This window comes from Centroberyx gerrardi, chromosome 8, assembly GCF_048128805.1.
Source record: "Centroberyx gerrardi isolate f3 chromosome 8, fCenGer3.hap1.cur.20231027, whole genome shotgun sequence".
In the NCBI taxonomy this organism is placed as follows: domain Eukaryota; kingdom Metazoa; phylum Chordata; class Actinopteri; order Beryciformes; family Berycidae; genus Centroberyx; species Centroberyx gerrardi.
In genome coordinates this window covers 6,094,887-6,113,966 of record NC_136004.1, presented here as the reverse complement: position 1 = coordinate 6,113,966, position 19,080 = coordinate 6,094,887, and the positions used below count along the sequence as shown (strand labels likewise).

Sequence of the window (19,080 nt, the reverse complement as noted above, 5' to 3'; positions counted from 1 at the left end):
ACTATTTCTTTGGCAGCGCAATTAAATGCACTTTCCACCCACTGCGGGTGGTTTGTGAATCACGTTTTTTTCTCTGTTTTTTAATGTCTTTTTTTTTTTACTTGCTTGTATATTACAGCTTGTTGCTTCTCTAGACAGGGGCCTGCTGAAACATGAACTCTGGGTGTTTGTTGTGCCTATACGGTAAGAGCTTGTTGATTCTGCGCTCAAGATCGGCTCCTGCAGGCGCCGCAGCCACCAATTAGCAGCAGTGTGAATGAAGTGGGAAATGGCTCAATTAGACAAATTTCCTCTTTTAAAGCAATTGCTTTTAATAAGACTAGACCCAAAGACGTGCACAGCAAGCCGAGCTCGTCTGATATTTCTGTCTCTCTTGAAAATACTCGCGTCATGTACGCACGCAATGTGGACTGCACTGTATCTGAGGTGCAAAAGCCTCCTTTAGGAGCAGGGGATTTCAAAGGCACAGATGAAAGGAACAAAAACAGTACATCTCATGCTAATGCAGCAGAATTTAGCACTCAGCATCTATTGTAACAAGCTGAGATTTGCTCTGTTGCTAGGGTGCAAGATGGACTCACTTGTTTTGGTGCTTTGAGCCCTGCAGATGTGCATGGTACTGTGCCACCGAATTCAGTGTGACGCTGCAGACTTCACAGGTATAGCTTCGTTTCAGACCTGGAATCAAACACAAACACAAATATACCGCATAAATAGACTTCCTTAAACATTTTCCACATCATCCTACTGTTTTTTCCTGCCTTTTTTTAATCAATTCAGTGTGTCGTTCATCCTCAGTTACAGTAAGGTTCGGAAATAAATATCCAACATTTTACAAGAAGCATTACGCAAGAGTATGACTTTCACTCTTGCAGATCCTACACACGCAATCAATACAAAATGCACTGAGCCGGTTCTGGTCAGCCAACTGTCATCATGCAAAATCCATTTCCTTGATGCAGATGCGTTTTTTAGTGTGTAGGTCAGTATCCTTGTGTGTCTCCAAGATTGACTGAGCTGATGCGGGCCCCTGGTGGAGGAGTGGAGAGAATCAATTAGAGCAGTGCAGACAGCGAAATGCCATGCACTTCCAATCCCAGGGAAATAAAAATCCATGGCTGCATCTGAAAGGCGGCGGTTGACAGACAACACCCCGCGGTCCTCCGGATAGAACTGTGGGTGACATTTGAATCGAATCGATTTCGCTATGAAAAGGTGCTCAGTGCCAAAAGAGCGGTTGGTACGTACGTCTTCTGATGCACACGGGCACATGATCAGTGGTTTAGCTTGAGGTCACGGGGTGTTTCGAGTCTTTCAGCGTCAGAGCTCCGGTTGATCGGCCCCTACCTGTGTCCAAGGAGCATGTATAGTCCTTGGATTGCAAAGAAAGTGTCACTTATAAGTGTCAAACTTGACGTGAAACAGAAATGGGATTTTGATGGCCGCTATTATCGTCTAATTTGTATCGTCAATTTGTTTTCTTGAATTACAATGATCTCATCTCATGAATGACTTTACCATAGACCATCATAGATAAAGAGTCCTTCCTAGATGCAGAAATGCATGCTGGTGCATTTAAGAGAATGGGGATCTTACATAAGAGGGAGACTCCAGCACATTGCACTCTTGCATATACAGTGAATTTGTTTCATGTTTCGGCCTATGTTTCCATTTCTCCTTTATATGTGAGACTTAAGTATCACATGCAATCTGTTGAATGTTTACAGTTAATTTTAATGTATATGTGTAATGTTAAAGTGGTGATCTGCAAGATTGTTGTCCTTTATTTTGGCGTCATCTTTAGTGTCTTTATTGATGAAGTTTGAGTTTCTGTAGTTTCTGTTCTTTTCTTTGTCTGTTCAGCCATGGTGGCTATCACTGCTCATGCTAACTACCCAGTTCTTCTTCTTCTGTTTATTCCAAACAAACCAGAAACATAAAACACATCATGTCTTGTGTGCCAGAGGATTTTTCCCGGGAATGAGCTACCAGACACCGGGTGTTTAGAACAGCAAATGTTAAAGCTTTCATGACCTGCGTACAAGTGGAATCCACACAGCTGCGTCTGTACCTGTGACTCTGAGGTGAGCTGGCGTCAATATAAGTCAAGTAATCAGCATCAACAAGATCCACAGTGTGTGTGATAATGGTGGTAGAGCCAGCGCCCTGTTGCTTCAGAGTATAAGCAACCTGTGTAATCGCTGTCATGTTTTACTAATGATAGTGTGGAATGAAAAATGGCCACCTTGATTGCCTCGCTCTCACAATTGAGTTAACTCCCCCATAAATATGCCTCGGAGCAAAAGGCCAAGAAAAAATAAATGTCACCCTGCGCTCATTGAATCAAATTTCCATATCCTCCTTCCGTCTTCAATCAAATTTCCCCCACGAATGATTGTTTTCTCTACATCATCGCAGCACCAAACCATGAACTGCTGTACCTTAACGAAAATTTGCTATTTGCTAACAACTTTCTTTTCGGATGTTGATGTCAGCTGTTTTCCCCTCTCCATTTTGACAAAGGGGTAATATACCCCTGAGAGAGAGAGAGAGAGAGAGAGAGAGAGAGAGAGAGAGAGAGGGGGGCAAAACTCTCCCCCTTCACTTCCCCTCCATCTGTTGATCAGCTGTGCCGTAACCGCCCTGTCAGACGGCCCGCCGCCGGGACGGAGATTTCAATTTTTGCACGAGTGTCCCCCGACGCACTCGTGAGCTGACATTAAAGTGCTGCAGCAAGCAGCGGGGGCTGTGCTCGGCGGTGGCCTTTCTGACAGCTTGCTTCTCAAACAATTTCCGAAAGGGTGAGCGATTGCGCCCCCCCCCCCCAGCCAGCCACCAGCCAGCCACCAGCCAGCCACCTGCGGCACACCACTGCCCCGCATGAGCGATGAAGCACCGGGAGCCTTCAGGCCTCCGTAGCGCTCCCCCACCCCCTCCCCTCTCCATCCTCCCTCTCTGCGTTACTTCCTACTTTCTGATGCCTCCGCTGGCGAGTCGCGGAAGAGTCGTTTGTTTCGGTTAACTTGGAAACTGTCCCCTCACCCGAGACCAGAAGGGAGCGCGTTCGGGAGAGAAATGTGCTCCGCGGTCTCATTTATTCGGGTTAAGCCGGAACTTTCCCTACCTGAACGCAGAGTAACAGGATACAGAGCTGATGCATGCAGATAAAAATGCCGTCTGACATCCCGTATCTTCATTTGATCTTCCATTCACAAAGGTAACCTTCAGCTGAGGAGTTCCCCATGGGCAAACTGAAAAGTCCCTTTTAGTCTTGAATGCATCGCTATACCCTCTACCCCACGACTCGAAACTACTGTTGGGAAGTTAATAAACCACAATCCAATCCCATAGTAAATTACATCTACCATGTTTGCCTGTTCATTCGCTCTCCAATAAGCCGCAGATTGGGCTCTCTTATTGGGTGCTGAGTTGAGTCATTTCACTGGCTGTCTGTGGTAAATCTCTGGTTGTCTCTCGGCTAATTGAGACCTATTGCCCGGGCCTTTTGGAGGGAACCGCAAAGAGATGGTGGCAGCGTGATTGATCAGCGGCGTAATCCTCTGTGTGGACTGTTTATGAGCGGGGAAAAGGTGGTGCAGGTCCAGGGTTCACGCTAAATTAACCAGGAGCCATCTGCCCCGCTCAGATGGTGCAACTTTGGCTCAGCCCCTCTCTGACTGCAGTGGGGCACCCAGGCTGAAAGAGCATATGCTAGCTCTGCATCCAACTGTATGACAGTTAGCAACTGTGAGTCAGCTGGGATATCTCAAAATGAATGGCTTTATGAAATGGATTTTCAGAATGAAACCATCACTCAAAAGTATTCATTTTCAAGTGAGTTCAGAACTGGCAACAGTTGGAAACAAATGGCTAGTCTTCTATTGGTCCAATCTAAAGTGTTTAAAGGTCCCATATGGTGTAAAACAGGATTTCCCTTGCCTCTGTGATTATAAAGGAGTTGGATGTGCTCTCTAAACATGGTGAAAGTATCAAAACGCACAGTCGCCAACTAAATCCACACAATCCATATTAGAAAAGCGAGCCTCTAAACGAGCCGTTTGGACTTCCGTAACTTTGTGGCGTCACAAAGGTTCGCTCATTAGCATTTTTGTAAGAAATAATAGACTAACAAAGTGTTTTTTTCAAAGTGGTTGAGCGGTTGTCATTGTTTATTACCGGAGAGTTTTCCCTACCTGTAGCCACCGGGCCGCGGTGTCTCACGTTTCACTCTTGAAACGGTTAGCCAATCAGAACAGAGGATCGTTAATATTAATGAGCGGCAGAAACAGCCTGTTCTTGGTAAGGCTCAGAGAGATACTGGAAAATGGATTGAGAGTGTTTTTGGTACATGACACCACACACCCAGCATTGAATGGACCTCAAGACATAAAATAAAACACTGGAAAGTGGAGAATATGGGACCTTTAACCACTTGCCAGATGACACAGTGTACAGGGGGGTGAAGCCTCCCTTACTATGTCCTCCTGAAGAGGATCTTGATCAGCTATTTGTAATTTGCCAGCCTCTGAGCCTGCTATTAAGACAGTAAGAGATCTATTTTAGGGTCGGGGGGAGTGGCAGAGACGACACACAGACAAGAGCAGTAGCTTGTGAATTGCGATTGCAGGGCCCCAAGGAGGAAGAGCAGCAAAAGAGAGAAAGTGAGAAAGAGAGAGAGACGACGTGCCAAATCACATCTGACAGAAACGTTTCTCCGATTAACAGCTGTGATGGAGTCTGGAAAAACACAATTTGTCGGTTGGGGTGTTTGACAGGCTTGGCCATGGTCTAAATGTAGTGTTTTTTTGAGGCAGCCATGATCACTGACACAATCATATAGCATTACGTCTTCTCTTGACAGCTGCATGTGCAATCAAAAGAAACTGACTGACCGGTATAATGAGAAAGAGAGAGCAAGTTGCTGTTGCATCTCTGCGTGAGACAAACAGTTTCTGTTCATGTGAGCATATGACTGGCAGTAGGATTTAGCTGCCATGTACGTTTCCTTTCTCTTTTTAGGATTTTTTACGAATTTTAGGCAAATTCAGGTCAGTCAGGGTGACACACTATCAAATTACATCACTGTCCTATCAGAGTACATCAGGAATGAGGCACAGGCTTGCAAGCCAGCAGCAAGAACAAAAGACAGACAAAATTATAGAAAACTTCACAACTATGCACTTAAATTCAATCATAAGAAGAAAAAAAATACATTCTAATCACTAATATTCAGATAAATGGAAAGACGCTGACCATACCGTCTCAAATTTCCAATTATTATGCCAGCTTCTTTCGAAAGGAGGTTATGGACTATAGGTCAGAAGATAATTATTCACCTTCAAAAGATATTTCCTCACAGTACAGAAGTGATAGCATCATGCAACCTGGACAGTTTCCAAGTGTATGGAAATAAGTAAAATTTTGTCCAATCCCCAAAGATTTCAAGAAACCTCTTACCCCAGAGAACAGCAGACCTATCAGTCCTTTATCTACTCTTAGTAAGATATTAGAAAAGATAGTAAGCAATCAGATATGGGAGCATATGGAAGGTAATAATGCTTATCGTAAAGACCCATCAGCTGCCACAGCTCTGACTGAAATGACTGATCAATGGTTAATTGATATTGATAATAGAAAATCAGAGTGCTGCTTTTGACTTTTTATAGTCAAAATTATCATGCTATAATTTTAAACAAAACACTGTAGATTGGATGAGATCCCACCTGACTGGTAGAACACAGTACATCTGTATCAATGGATCTTTTTCTCAACCATTTCAGCCGGAGCGTGGTCTGCCTCGGGGCAGCTGCCTGGGTCCTTTGCTGTATTTGATATATGTAAATGACATCTCCCATGCTCTAAGTCAATCTCAGATCACAATTTATGCTGACGACAGCACTGTGTATAGGCCTACTGCTGGGCTCTCTGGTGCACAAATACAGGAGTCTTGACAGAGTGATGTAGAGAGAATTAGATTTAAATAAGCTTGTACCTCATGTGAGAAAAACAAAGGTGATGTTAATTAGTTCCACAGGGAAAAGGCAAGCCCAGAATCAACAAGTGTATACTGAAGAAGTGGCAATACAACAGGTATCGGGATATGGCCTGGACAAATCATGTTTTGTAGTTTTTGTATTTGTTTTAATATGTATTGATAAAAGCGTGATTTAACACTGGGGCTTTTGGAAGGCTCAAAACTCTATACTAACTATACTCTAACTATACCAGTACACTACCAAACTATATTCTGGTTTAAACCACTTAAAATGTTTTCTACAAAACATATATGTTCTTTATTGAGCAGTATCATTAATAAAAGGAGGTAAATATTGTATTATTGTGAAAATCTAATTAATTATGAATTTTCACACCTTAGCTGCAAATTTTCACACAACTCCCACAATCCTGTTCTCGTACTGTATACATTAAGAACTATTCATCGTTGCCCAGAATCCACTGTGTGACTGGAGATAATCCACACTTGTTTAGACTAATCGTGCTCTATTATGAAGGACACCAGACACAGAGGACGTTAAATCTCCTATTACATCTCATTATCAGCGGTTCCAAGGATTGCCAACGGTTATGATGATTTGGGCTAGTTTACTGGTCAGTCAACTGAAAATGTTTCCGATCTTACCATTTCTCACCCTCTCTGCTTTGCAAATTGGCCCACTCTCCTCTCTGTTGTGCTTTTTCTGACCAATCAGACTGGATGCCAGTTTAGAGTTAAGGTGCTTTCAGACGGAGCAGCTGATTCGCTAGTTGCCATTCACTCTCAGTGAGAGCAAGGCGGATGTTTGTTGGACAAATACACCAAACTAGATGACACAGCCAATGAAGCAGACATATGGAGGGTGAGAAAGTTGAAATTGGTTCAACTTTCCAAGTGTAATCAGCAGGGACTTTTTGTTCATTTTTCAATTGTTTTGCTGCATTTTCTGAATATTTTATAGTTAGAAATTACTTATACGCACAGTATGAAAAAGTGGTTATTTTCTTTTTTTGCCTGCTGGGCCAGTGAAAGCATGTTAGGGGTGGCCTGATTGGACAAGTGGGAAAAATTCTTAACATTGAACCCTGCCTTACACCTGTTCAGTTGCAACACAACAGTATGCATTTCTCTGTCTCATTCAGCTGATGTATGAAGATGGAATGTAAGAAAGATAAAGCAATCTACATGTACAGTTGGAGCTCCTGATCACAGCGCCATTATGTTCTTGTTGCAATAAAAAGAATGAAGCAGCAATCATCTCATTATATTGCTTTATTTTGAGATAACTGCAGTGATCTATGACACCATGTGTCCTTGACCAAGGGCCTTCAGCAGTATGAGACTCTGGTTCAACTGTGTCAGATTCTATGCAGTAAACTATGCAGGAAACACAAGCTGAACTAAACTTTCAGACAATATCACTACATGAAAAATACTTCAAGGAAAATTGGGAACAAGTGGTACCCACTGTATTCTGAACTACGACTGCGACTATTTATCTTCATCTCCGGACAGATCCGAAAGTTACTTTTGGAAAAGAACACATTATCTCTCTTGAATACACTGCAGCAATTCTGGGGAAAAGCGCTGACATAGTTTGTCCACATTAGTGTCTAAATGGATGATCTGCAGCCAATTCATTTTCCATTCCATTTACATTTCTGCAAACATTACCATCCTAGATGCTACAGTTCATGAAAACATCTCATCTCCACACTATCTCCATTTAATTTGAACAAAATGCGTAAATTTACATCAGTTATACAGGGGAAATCAGACCCTGGATCTCATTTTCCCTGTTTGGAAATATGCTGGAATTACAATTTTTAGACAAGGCTGTAAAAATCAGACCAGATGTAAGAAGGTGTGCTGACTATGGATCCCCAGAGCAGCCAATTTAAAGGTATTTGCACTAAAAATGTAAATGTTCCACTAAAGTTAAATACCACTTAAAGGCACTTAATACAGCACAGGTGAGGGGTGACATCCTTTATGCGGGTTATACAATCCATTTTATAGTACGCTGCAAGTGTAAGTAATGCACAGGCTACATACTTCTCATACCGTACACCTTACATAAGTGTACTTACTCTACACCCCTCCTGTATATACAGGCAGCTATGAAACATTTAAAGACCGCCTTTTAAAAAAGTGAGGAGAAGCAGGAAGTCCGACGTCAGTCGGGAAATCTAAAATCGAGTGCTCATCCCCAATCCCCGGGGACGGCAAAGTGAATTTAAAATGGTTTAGGGTGTCTAAACAAACAGAGGATGAAATGGAGCAGATATGAAAAGCACAGGATGACGAAGTGAAAAGAGGATAATAAACAATAAGGTTTTTTTTTTTTAGATTGTGCTGTGGTCAGAGCTGAGAGCTGGGTGAGGAGCAGGTACAGTCGACCCCTGAAGGCTCCTTTCTACAGTTTACACACAGGAACAGTGGAGTGCTAATGGCTTGCCCTCCCACCATGCATATAGCAGAACACTCTCTTCCCCTCTCTCTCTCTCTCTCTCTCTCTCTCTCATTCAGCTGCCAGGGACAGCGACTTTACGCGGCGGCACTGCGATGTGTACACAACAACAGCATGCCGACCCCGGGCTGGCGGCACCTCCTCCTCCATAGGAGCCGTTGAATATTTCATCACATGGCAATCTTCAGAGTCAGACCGCACATTTCTCTCAGCACATCAGACGCCGAGTCGGGAAGTGTGCAAGGACAACACTGGAGGTCAGACAAAAGGGAGCGGTAATGGCGGACGGGCGAGAGAAGAGAGGGAAACGAAAAGAAAGAGGAGGATGAAAAGAGGAAACGACGGAAATGCTCCAAGTAGCGCTGTGAAGGATGGGCCCGCCAGCTGCCGCTCTGCATTCCTATGAATCCGGCAGCCTCCCCATCCCCGGCCCTGCCTGCACGGCTGCCTGCTATGCGCCTGCTGCGGTCCCATTCTCTTATCCACAGGCTCACAATGCTAGTTTTGCCTGTTAGGATGATTTGCCACTTCATTACTAATTGATAATCGCCGGAGAGAAACGCTCATTAGGCCAAGTGCTGAATAGTGCAGCGAGCACGCTGACATTTCCAGCCTCCCCATAATGATTGGGTTGACGTTGGCAAATCAGTCTCTCCTAACACAAAGTGCAAAACAGGCATTGTGCAATGGAGATGAAGCTGAAGATGGAGATGGCTTTGAGTTAACGGATCATCTACTCCCAAGTGGAGAGGCGGAGAGGCAGCCTTCGGTGCAGAGGCAATCTATCTAAGGGAAAGAGCTCATATGAGGATGTGAATTTTAAAAAATCTCTTGCTTTTAACAGCAGTGCTGAGTAGTGTGTGTGTATGTGGATGTATGCGTTCAGGACCACGGACCAAAACTGCACTCAAAACAGAGATTGTGTGCTCAAAATCTCAATAGCCAAAATGACAAAGCCGAGCTGACTGCAACCACTCAATTTGCCTTCAAACCAGCCACAGTGTACCTACGGACATAAAGAGCCAATCAGGCCCGGAGTCAGGGGTCCGTGTCCAATCAGCTGTGAAGAGTTATCTCTCCCATTCGGTCCGGTCACGCACCGATGCCCTTTACAACACCTCTGGGCTCCTTCAGCTGTGCTGGCAGCCAGCCCTTCACCGGCTGGAATAATATTGTGTAATTGTTATTGACATATTGTGACTAGGAGACGATAAGCGAGAACGTTCTCTCCTCCTCCTCTGTAAAATTAACAGCTTGTGACATGCTTGTAGACTCAGGATACTTAGAGGCTCAGGCGCCGAGCTTCCACCGGGAGTCATGCTGACAGCTCCGGTGAAAAGAACTGCTTCAACTCTCCAATGGAAGGCTTACATTAAAGTAATAATCTGCAACATTTTCATATTAAGAAATTCCTGTTTTGCTGCTCTCTATCACCGACTGATATAACACAAAAGTGATTCAACCTATAGGCAGTTATCGAAAGCTTTTACATTTACTGTTCCAAACACCCGGCCTCATGTAGGTGTGTGTTTGGAATAAACAGAAGAAGAACTGGGTAGTTAGCTTGAGCAGTGATAGCCACCATGGCTGAACAGACAAAGAAAAGAGAAACTCAAACTGCATCAACAGAAATCCAAGGAACAAGACGTCACAGTACTGGACACACTGTTTGATTGACAGGTGATCTCTGGGAAGAGCAGAGCAGAAACACCACAGCAATGAGCGCTGAGAGTGAGATGAGAAGCCCCATGGTGGACAGACCTCTGTGTCATTACATAACACCTTGCCATGGCTGTTCCCTCTGTCATTCTACATAACTTAGAGTCCATAGCAGGGCCATCGCCGGGGGAACAACCAAGACAGCTGTCCTGGGCGCTGAGGCCGTGGGAGACAAAAAAGGTCCATAAAGAATCAGAGTTGGGTCATTTTTTAAAACCCAGCAAAGGGTTTTGCTGAGCACGCATGCATTTTTTGCAGTAGCACTTTCTACATATCCATATAATACATTTACACCTGGGAGTTGCCAAGCATAAGCAGTCTTGTACTGTTGTGCCAGTTAGAGGTCAAGGGCTTTGTTCGAGAATGGCATCTTGATCGTAGATGTTGAAAGAGGAGAATGTAACTCACTTTCTCTGCCTACATGTTGCCAGTCAGCCCAGAGATTCAAACCAGAAACCTTCCGGTCACAGGCCTGCTCTAATATTTAATATACCTCCAACCCATCAGGTAATGCCCTAAGCCCTAGAAATACATACAGTGGCCCTGTTCAATAGCTAGGTGACTCCAGCTTACTTGCAGCCCAAGCCATTGTGAAATAAAAGAGGTTGATACCAATGTTCCCTCTAAGCCAGTGGTGTCCAGTCCCGTGTCATGGAAGTGTCTGCAGGTTTTCATACCAAACCAAATACTACAGATTTCATTAATTAACACACTTGGAGGTTGGTTTGTGAAATAAGCTGCTGTAGCGTTTGGGTGTAATGAACCTGCAGATTATGGCACAGAACTGGAAAGGGATGGAAAGAGTACCAAAATAGCCTACTTAAGCACGTTAAATTAAAAAGCATCTTATTTAGAAGTATCGCCCCTAAAAGTATATCTCTTTAAAATGTGATAAAAGTTAGGCTACTGAGTTTCTAAAACAGACATACAGTGAGAGGGCAGAGAGTTCAATATGTGATATTGTAGGACATGCTTAGAGACTATGTTGAGCTTTCTAAAAATAAGTTAAAAAAAAATTCATGTCAACCTGGAAGTGAAAAAAGCTCAACATGCCCATCGTCATTATTCAATAACTATAATTACTACATTGTTTCTTTTGCTATTAGCTATCCAACTAGCTAAGCTAAACAACCAGGCTAAAGCAAACCAATACTGTATTACACCTAATACTGTAGCTGGATGGATGGCTTTTTGATTAATGTTAGCTAAACTACTATCATGGATAAATTTGAGCCCGAGGGACTTTTTTCCCCTCAGTAAGGTCTGTCAGGCAGCGGCCTCCTACAAGGCTGCCAAACGCCGGCAAACCTTTTTCTGCAAGTGATGAGCAAACTACTCAGCTAGCTAACCTAGTAGCTAAAAGTTTTGCTGAAGTGCTGATACTTTAGGCTACATGGTTGCTTCTTAAAAATAACCACCGTTGTATCCCTAGTAGTGATTATACATGAGAACACACACTTCAGTGATATTCTGCATTCTGCATTTCACAATTGATTCCTCAAAGGCAGCAGGTACAAAGTGATACTAGCTACAGACGGTGAAACAATACAAGCAGTCTCTTAGGCAGCAGAATGACACATTAAGCCTCCCAGGAAGCCAAGCAAGCTGTCAGGCGGCCTAAAGAGTGCCACACGATGCCAGATGCCTGACAGGAAGCAAAGCAGTCGGAGGCAGTCTGTCAGGCAGCTAGATAGATTGCCCAACACAGGGTTGCCAGGTCAGGCAAAATTTTCCAACCCAAGAATCACTGAAAACCCGTCCACAAAGCTCCCAAAAATATACCTGCCAGCATTTGCTTTTCATTGTATTTTTAGATCGAATGCTACTGCAAAAAGATTAATCAGCATTTATCTTTATTTTAAAGATTCTTTATTTGTGATGTTAACTAGACTAGGGATTTAAACCTTCCCAAGCAATCAATATTAATCTAATCTTTCAAATAGCAAATGCAGTGGATTTAAATGGAGGAAAACTGATGTGGTCCTCTGTGTAGCCACACACTCAATCACTCACTCACTCACTCACTCACTCACACAGACACACACACACACACATACACACACATACACACACACACACACGATCAAGCACGTCCAAAAAGTATCCCAAAAACACAACACCCACTAGCCCAGTTTAGCGGGACAACCGCAGACCTGGCAACTCTGGCCCAACAAAGTGTTCCCAATATTATTTTGCTTTCTGCTTGTAGTTGTCGGTGATGACATGAGGCTAACAGGGGTCCTGTATCAGGATATGTTTCGCTGTTTGGACAGTGCGGGTCCGTTCCCTTGTGCGTTATGAGGACATAGTGGGCTACGTGATAATGCGTCAGCTATGGTTTTGCCAAGGTTTTGTCAAAGTTTTGCCTGGTGCATATTCTGCTTTGGCATTAAACCGCATCAGGCTCAGTAAGAGTCTCTGACATCTTATCAGCACTGTATCCAAGTCTTTACTGTTAATTAATGGGACGAGAGGCTTGTGGTTTTGACTAGCCTGAATCTATCCATGCCCAACAGACACGACTCCCGCTAAGCATTTTTTCTACTTGTGGATACCTGGTTTCTGCCTCCATTAATCTCCTGGAACAGCAGAAATAGTGAACATGTATTTTCTCTCCTCATGTACAGTGACCTCCCAGGACTATCTAAGGTTATCTTTGATCTGACAAGCCGTCTCTTTGGCTGGAGTGCTTTGAAAGTCTTTAGGTTCGTGACAGTTACGTCTCCACCGGTATCGATTCTGAACTTGACAGGTGTGCGTCCTATATCTAGCGCGACAGTCCAATGCTCTGCACTGCTTTCATCTTTCTTACTCACTGCGCCTAAAAGCCCTCCTCTCTCATTAGCTGTAACTTCTCTTGCTGACTTAGAGTGGCACATTCTCTTCCAGTGACCTTTTTTGCTGCATTTTCTGCATTTTGCCACATTGTTCACACTTGTTGCTCCCTGAGTCCTCTAGCTTAAAGCTGTCGGGTGGATTTAACTTTGGCATTCTGTTCTTTTGTCTACTATCTTCCACTTTTACCAAAGCACTTCTGACACCAGTCAAATGAACTGATGACTACGTTCACTTGTACTCATGGCACAATGTACACCGGCACAATGCATATACTGCTACTCAACAGTGTAGCTCCGACTGGTCAATACCAATGTCAATAAATATGCTTATCCAACACCTTGACCACAGAATTTGAAAGGATAGATTGGTCATTGCCTTTCAAATCAATGTTCCAGGATGGTCAGACATTTTTATGTGTACTGTTGAGCTAGCTTCATAAACTGACTTACAGCAAGTCACTGAGGCAAGAAGTTTTGCAGCTAAAACCAAAGGAGCTTCTCCGTCGCTTAATGCCATGGATTGCTAATATGCTAATGTTGACTAGAAGAGCTAGCGAGAGAAGTGCAGTCTTTGATAATGTTACGTTAACCTTGTAGTTAACGTCAGCATAGAAATCTTCCCATCTACACATTCCATTGCATCGAGATATATATATATATAGCCGAATTGATGCAGATCTTGATCGTTAGTCACATCTCCCAAACTCTCTACAAGCTTGTATCTCAATTTTTAAGATGGATGTCCCCACGTTAATTTTTATTGATTTATTTATTTTATTGATTCCCCTCTCACCTCCCATGGGCTTTTGGGACAAACTTCACTCCCTGGTTTCAAAATTCATATGGAAAGGGAAGCAACCCTGTATTCAATTTTTTACCACGCAATGTAGTACGACATTTGGTGGTCTTTCATCACCACTTTATGACTGGGCATTTGCCTTACGTCCACTCTCAGTATGATCCGACCCTTGCGCTGCTGTCTCTTGGAGACCAACTGAAGAAAATTTAGCTTTACCACCCAGATTACAAGATTCGGTTTACTCAAACATTCCTGTGAAAAGAGCCAACTGGCAAAAAGCGAACTGTGAAAAAATACCCTTATACAGTCTTTAAATGGCACACTCACTCTCTATTATTTCATAACTATTCACTTCTCACAGATAATAAACCTTTCTCATTCCCAGAGTGGATGAGTAAGGGAATTCATATTTTATCAGATATTTACGGGGACAATGGCTTATGAGCGTTCAATGATCTACGTATTGAATATGATCTTCCAGGAACTTCATTTTTCTTCTTTTTCTCACACGAGCCTGTGGAGTTCCCTGGGGTTCAGCACTTCCCACTCATAAATTGCACACAATGTTAATGATTGGTCACATTGGTCAGATATGGTGAGGTTCCATAACCACTGCATGGTTATGGAGACAAAAATTTGCATTCTGTAATGGATGTGATTTAAAATGTAGTGATGTACAATACTTCTGACTTCAGATACGCCTCAAAAAAGTACAAGTGCACAAAAAAGCTGCTAACTTACAATAACGAGAGGAATTGTAATTCATACCATAGGTCAGTACCACTATCAGTGATGCATTGCGCCTCTCCATACCTTTCATCTCGCCCATGTTCAGGGTCTTGCCCAGCTGCTCCAGCAGGTCCGCCCTGGCGGCGTTCTTCTTGTGCTTTTTGCCATCATAGTGTTGCTGAGCCATGCCGGGGTTGTTGAACCAGGCGTTGCATAGCTGGCAGTAGCGGTCCGAGTCCCGGCGCTGTCGCGGAGAGGTCATGGGGGTCGTTTCTGGGGAGCTCTTCACAGGACTGGGAGGCACCTCTGAAGGGAAAAAAAAATCACAAACTGAGGTCATGCAGAATATAAGCATAAAATAGCTTTGTACAGCTTAAAACTTAATTTTGAAAACAAGATATGTATTTAAGTCGAGGTGAAAAGAGAAGAGACTAATGCAGCAACATTTTTGACTTTTTCTTAATCAAATACATAGTCAAACATACAACCAGACTACTAAGGGCATGTCAACAAAGCCTAGAAATATAACTTAGCTTGTTGAAGCGGAGGTTTGTAGCCAGGAGACAGAGAACAATGCGAGGGCTTTAATGAGCACCGATCAGCTGCGATGTAACAGTGCGACTGCGGCCATGCTAGTGCAGGCCTCTGAATAACAAGCTGTTATCTCCATTAAACGCCTGAAGAGGAAAACCTAAATTGTACTTGGCAAACGGAATAAAGAGCCTGCTCTTCTCGCGGCTGCCCACTTGTGCCTTCATGCATGGATGCCGCCATTAACCCCCGAACGAGCGTCCCGCCGCACCGAGCGTTCCCCTACACAAAACTGCACTATCGAGTTAATCAGTTTTAACACTCGAGTGCTTGGCCCACCCTAAGTCAACATTTACCGATGTGCCATTATGTGCCACTGAACCAGTCAACATATCACAGTGGCAACTCCAGCGAATAACATAGGGGAGATGCAATGTATAGAACCTTAACTGTCAGCATTCTGTTCTTCAACCTCTGTTCTTCTATGAAAGACCAAACTATAATTGCAGTCAGGACTTGACATTGGTACAGCAGAGTTGATATTTACATTACATTTTACATTAAGCACATAGCTGATGCTCTTATCCAGAGTGACTTACAATGACTGACTTCACTGCCCCACATATGTAAATCACCAAGTCTCCAAATGACCCACCTACTCTGCACACTTTCCCAGACAGTAAGGAAACTACAGCGGGTCGCTTTAAATCTGGAGTGGACCAATACTTTATTAATAGTCCGTCACGACTGTTTTGGCACTTCTGGCATATATGGCACATAACTTGATAACAAAGCCCTTGGTTTAGACAGCAACACATTCAGGCAATTACGTGCCGGAGCAGAGAGAGCGATGGCAGAATGTCAAATGGAGAATTTAGAGGCTGTAGGAAACTCAAAGAGTGTGAAATATATTTTTGTTTGTGGGGAATGACAGAGGAGCCAGAGAACAAAAGAGAGGGGAATTATTAATTCCAAAAGAAAGATGTAACGTCATACTTTGCATTCTTCTGTTTACTCAGCTATACATTGATTCCAACTATTATTATTATCGTTGTTGTTGTTGTTAGTAGTAGTACTTGTAGTAGTAGTAATAGTGGTAGTAGCAGTAGTAGCAGTAGCATTAGTAGAGGTAGTAGTAGAAGTCGTATGAGTCTCCTTTAGACTATCTGCACCTTAAAATGAAACATATTACATACAAATGCCCTATTACAAAATGTTACAAATGTCCTGACAGTATAAGCATTATTATCTTTATGGTGACATATGAGCATTAACCTCATCTAGTGTACAATAATACTTCTAATTTACAGACAGCTGAAGCATCCGCATCCCAAATTTGATCAAAAAATCCCCGTGGGCCGCGCTGGTATTAACAGCCTCCTCTGAAATCTGCCGGGCTGACCATGCCCAACAATTATTCAGAAAGGCCACCTCCATGACACTGATAATTGCGACTGTGACATTTACAGTGCCCATCCAGAACCCGAGCCTGCTTCTCAAAACCCTATTATTGTCGTTAAACCATTCTGGGTCAATCGAAAGTTCAACCGCCACGCAGGGAAAACAGAGACAAATGGCCAGTGGGTAGCACATTTCATCATTTCATCATTATAACCCGCTGCAACCAGCTTGATTAAAAATTCAAAAGATCAAGAGCTGAAAGAGTGGTATTTTGGGCAGATGCCATTTTCAGTCAACAAAATAGCTATAAAAAAAAGTGTTATACATGCCAGGGAAAACAGGACTAGTGACCGCTGGCACCTGTGAGGGGTGTGTGTGTGTGTGTGTGTGTGTGTGTGTGTGTGTGTGTGTGTGAGGGGGGGGGCTATACATAGAGGTCCCATCACATCCCTGCAAGCATTTGACAGATGGCGGCATGCAGGAGGTGGCCAAGTTCAACGTCAACCCAACCAAGCACAAAGTTTTATATTAAAAACAGCTTTGGGAACTGTTTTTGAACTGATATCAGAAAGACTTTCAGGTCCCGCCTTCACAAAACCGCGTCCCGGTGTTGTTTTACCACAGTCAACAAGTACTGAAATATTACTCTATCGCCTGGGCGGCTCTAGCCATCTATCAAAAGAAGGCCGGGAGAAAAGAGTTGTAGATTTTGATAGTTTTACCTAAAGAAAAAAAAAGGTGGCAAACTCCTCACTCATAACGGCCTGCGTTATTGGCGGGGATAACTGCAGCCTCGCTCCGGTCTCATAGATAACCCAGCGGGCGCGTAAAAGAACGGAGCCCTCTCCTCCCATTTAGCGCATCATTAGAGCCATACTGTTTAACACCCCTCTGTGCTTTGATTGAGAGTTCAGCTCGGTTCAGGAGGCGGGGCCGCCGCCCGAGAGGCAGATGGCGTCGACTCGCTTTCGACATTGTACCGTTTGCACCTGCTGCGTAAAGGACGCTTTAAAAAATTGGCGAAAAGTCATCGCTCCTTAGGAAACCGAGGGGAATCTCATGAGCTTTTGGACAGACGAGGACAGTAGCGGAGCTGATTGGCACTGAGAACATGAAGACACCAAAAAAACAAAACACATGCACCGAGAGGATTGCGGCTTATTTCTGAAGCGTTACAATTTCTTTGACATTTCTGTCTGAGATGAACATTTTTTGGGAGAATCATCAGCACACAAGGGTATGAATCACCCGAGCCTGATGGTCCTGATTTATCATCATCAAGTCAAGGAGACGGCACACATGCCAGATTTCATAATGGCAGCCTTGTAGTCGGTTAGTCAGCGGACACACAGTGCAGCAGTTTATTGGCCCGATAAGCTCACTGCCGTCTGACGAGATGTGGGGGTGAACGGTTCTGCTTGTTGGTTCGGATTAGAAGATGTAGGCTAGAGTGCGGCAGTCCAACACACAGACTTACCATACAGCATGTTTGCACATCTTGAATTTCAGTGGGGTGCTATATAACATGGGTGTTGTACGATTTGGAATGTTGAGTGTTCAACAGATATGGGTTTTTGAAGGCTGATACCATAACTGATATTTCTGGATATTTAATGTCTTTAGATTTGACCAGTTTCATACCAAAAAAACCCAAAACAATACAAATATTCAGTGTTTCCCCCCAGAATTTAACTGGAAAAGCCTCTGAAACAGCATTTAAACCATCATGGGACACTTTCTCTCCATTGAAACCCAGACTAATGAAATTCTTTTAGGTGGGTTAGCAGCTCCTTAAGGCCGGGTGAGGCAGGTTTCACTGCAGACTCTTGAGTAAAATCATATATCTTCATCTCCATCATATCGGCGGTGAACAACACTGACAGGCTGGTTTTTATTACAAGGCCAATATCGGCCCAATATAGTATAAGAAAACTAATATATCAGTCTGACCCTCACATACAGCATGTGGAGTGAAATGTACTGTAAATCCTACTGTCCCTTTGTTTTATATGCGAGATCCTGTTGTCACTGTACCAAACATGTGCCAATATGTACTGTTAAACCCTGTAAGTTGCCAATATGTTTCTCTATCAGTGTCATCCAGACAAATCCTTTATTGAACATGGGAATTAAAGTGATGATTCTGAAGCTGATAGTGGGCTTCCCGTCCTTCAGAACTGACATTTTATATGGAAATAATAAGCCATGTTCACAGCATTTGTGTCACCAGGGAGATGCATACCAAAGTTGTCAGATGGAAACTTTACATTTTCAAAAAGGCAACTTTACAAGACTTGAGGAAAACATAAACAACCGTATTTTCATATTGAATTTATAGAATGGCTTTTAAGATCACATAAACCCTCTGGTAAAGAGACCCACCAACATTGGAGTGGTGAGGCAGCACTGCAGCAAACGTAGGGCTGTTGCATCAGAAACCAGGTTGAAAGGAATAACACAGTCTTTCAGATCGCTCTGCTGCTCGGTCTTTATCCTACAGTACATTGTGTCGGCTCTGTCAGCTGTCTCACTCTCAAGCTTGTTCTCATTTATTTATTTTCTTCTATTCTATGTTCTCCATATTCTGCTCCAGGAGGCC

At 43.4% G+C, this 19,080-nt stretch overlaps 1 protein-coding gene across 3 annotated transcripts in view; it reads right to left on the bottom strand.

Annotated features, from left to right (window-relative positions):
• Positions 1–577: 577 nt before the first annotated feature.
• Positions 578–19,080, bottom strand: part of zmat4a (zinc finger, matrin-type 4a) — an 86,075-nt gene continuing 67,572 nt past the window's right edge. Inside the window, exons 5-6 of one of the 3 annotated variants that reach the window (XM_078285097.1) lie at positions 14,634–14,855; positions 578–678 (exon numbers count right to left, since the gene is read on the bottom strand). In XM_078285097.1, the coding sequence (XP_078141223.1) occupies positions 578–678; positions 14,634–14,855 (323 nt within the window). The remainder of the gene's footprint in view (positions 679–14,633; positions 14,856–19,080) is intronic. The other 2 variants (XM_078285098.1, XM_071904348.1) reach the window with 2 other exon arrangements.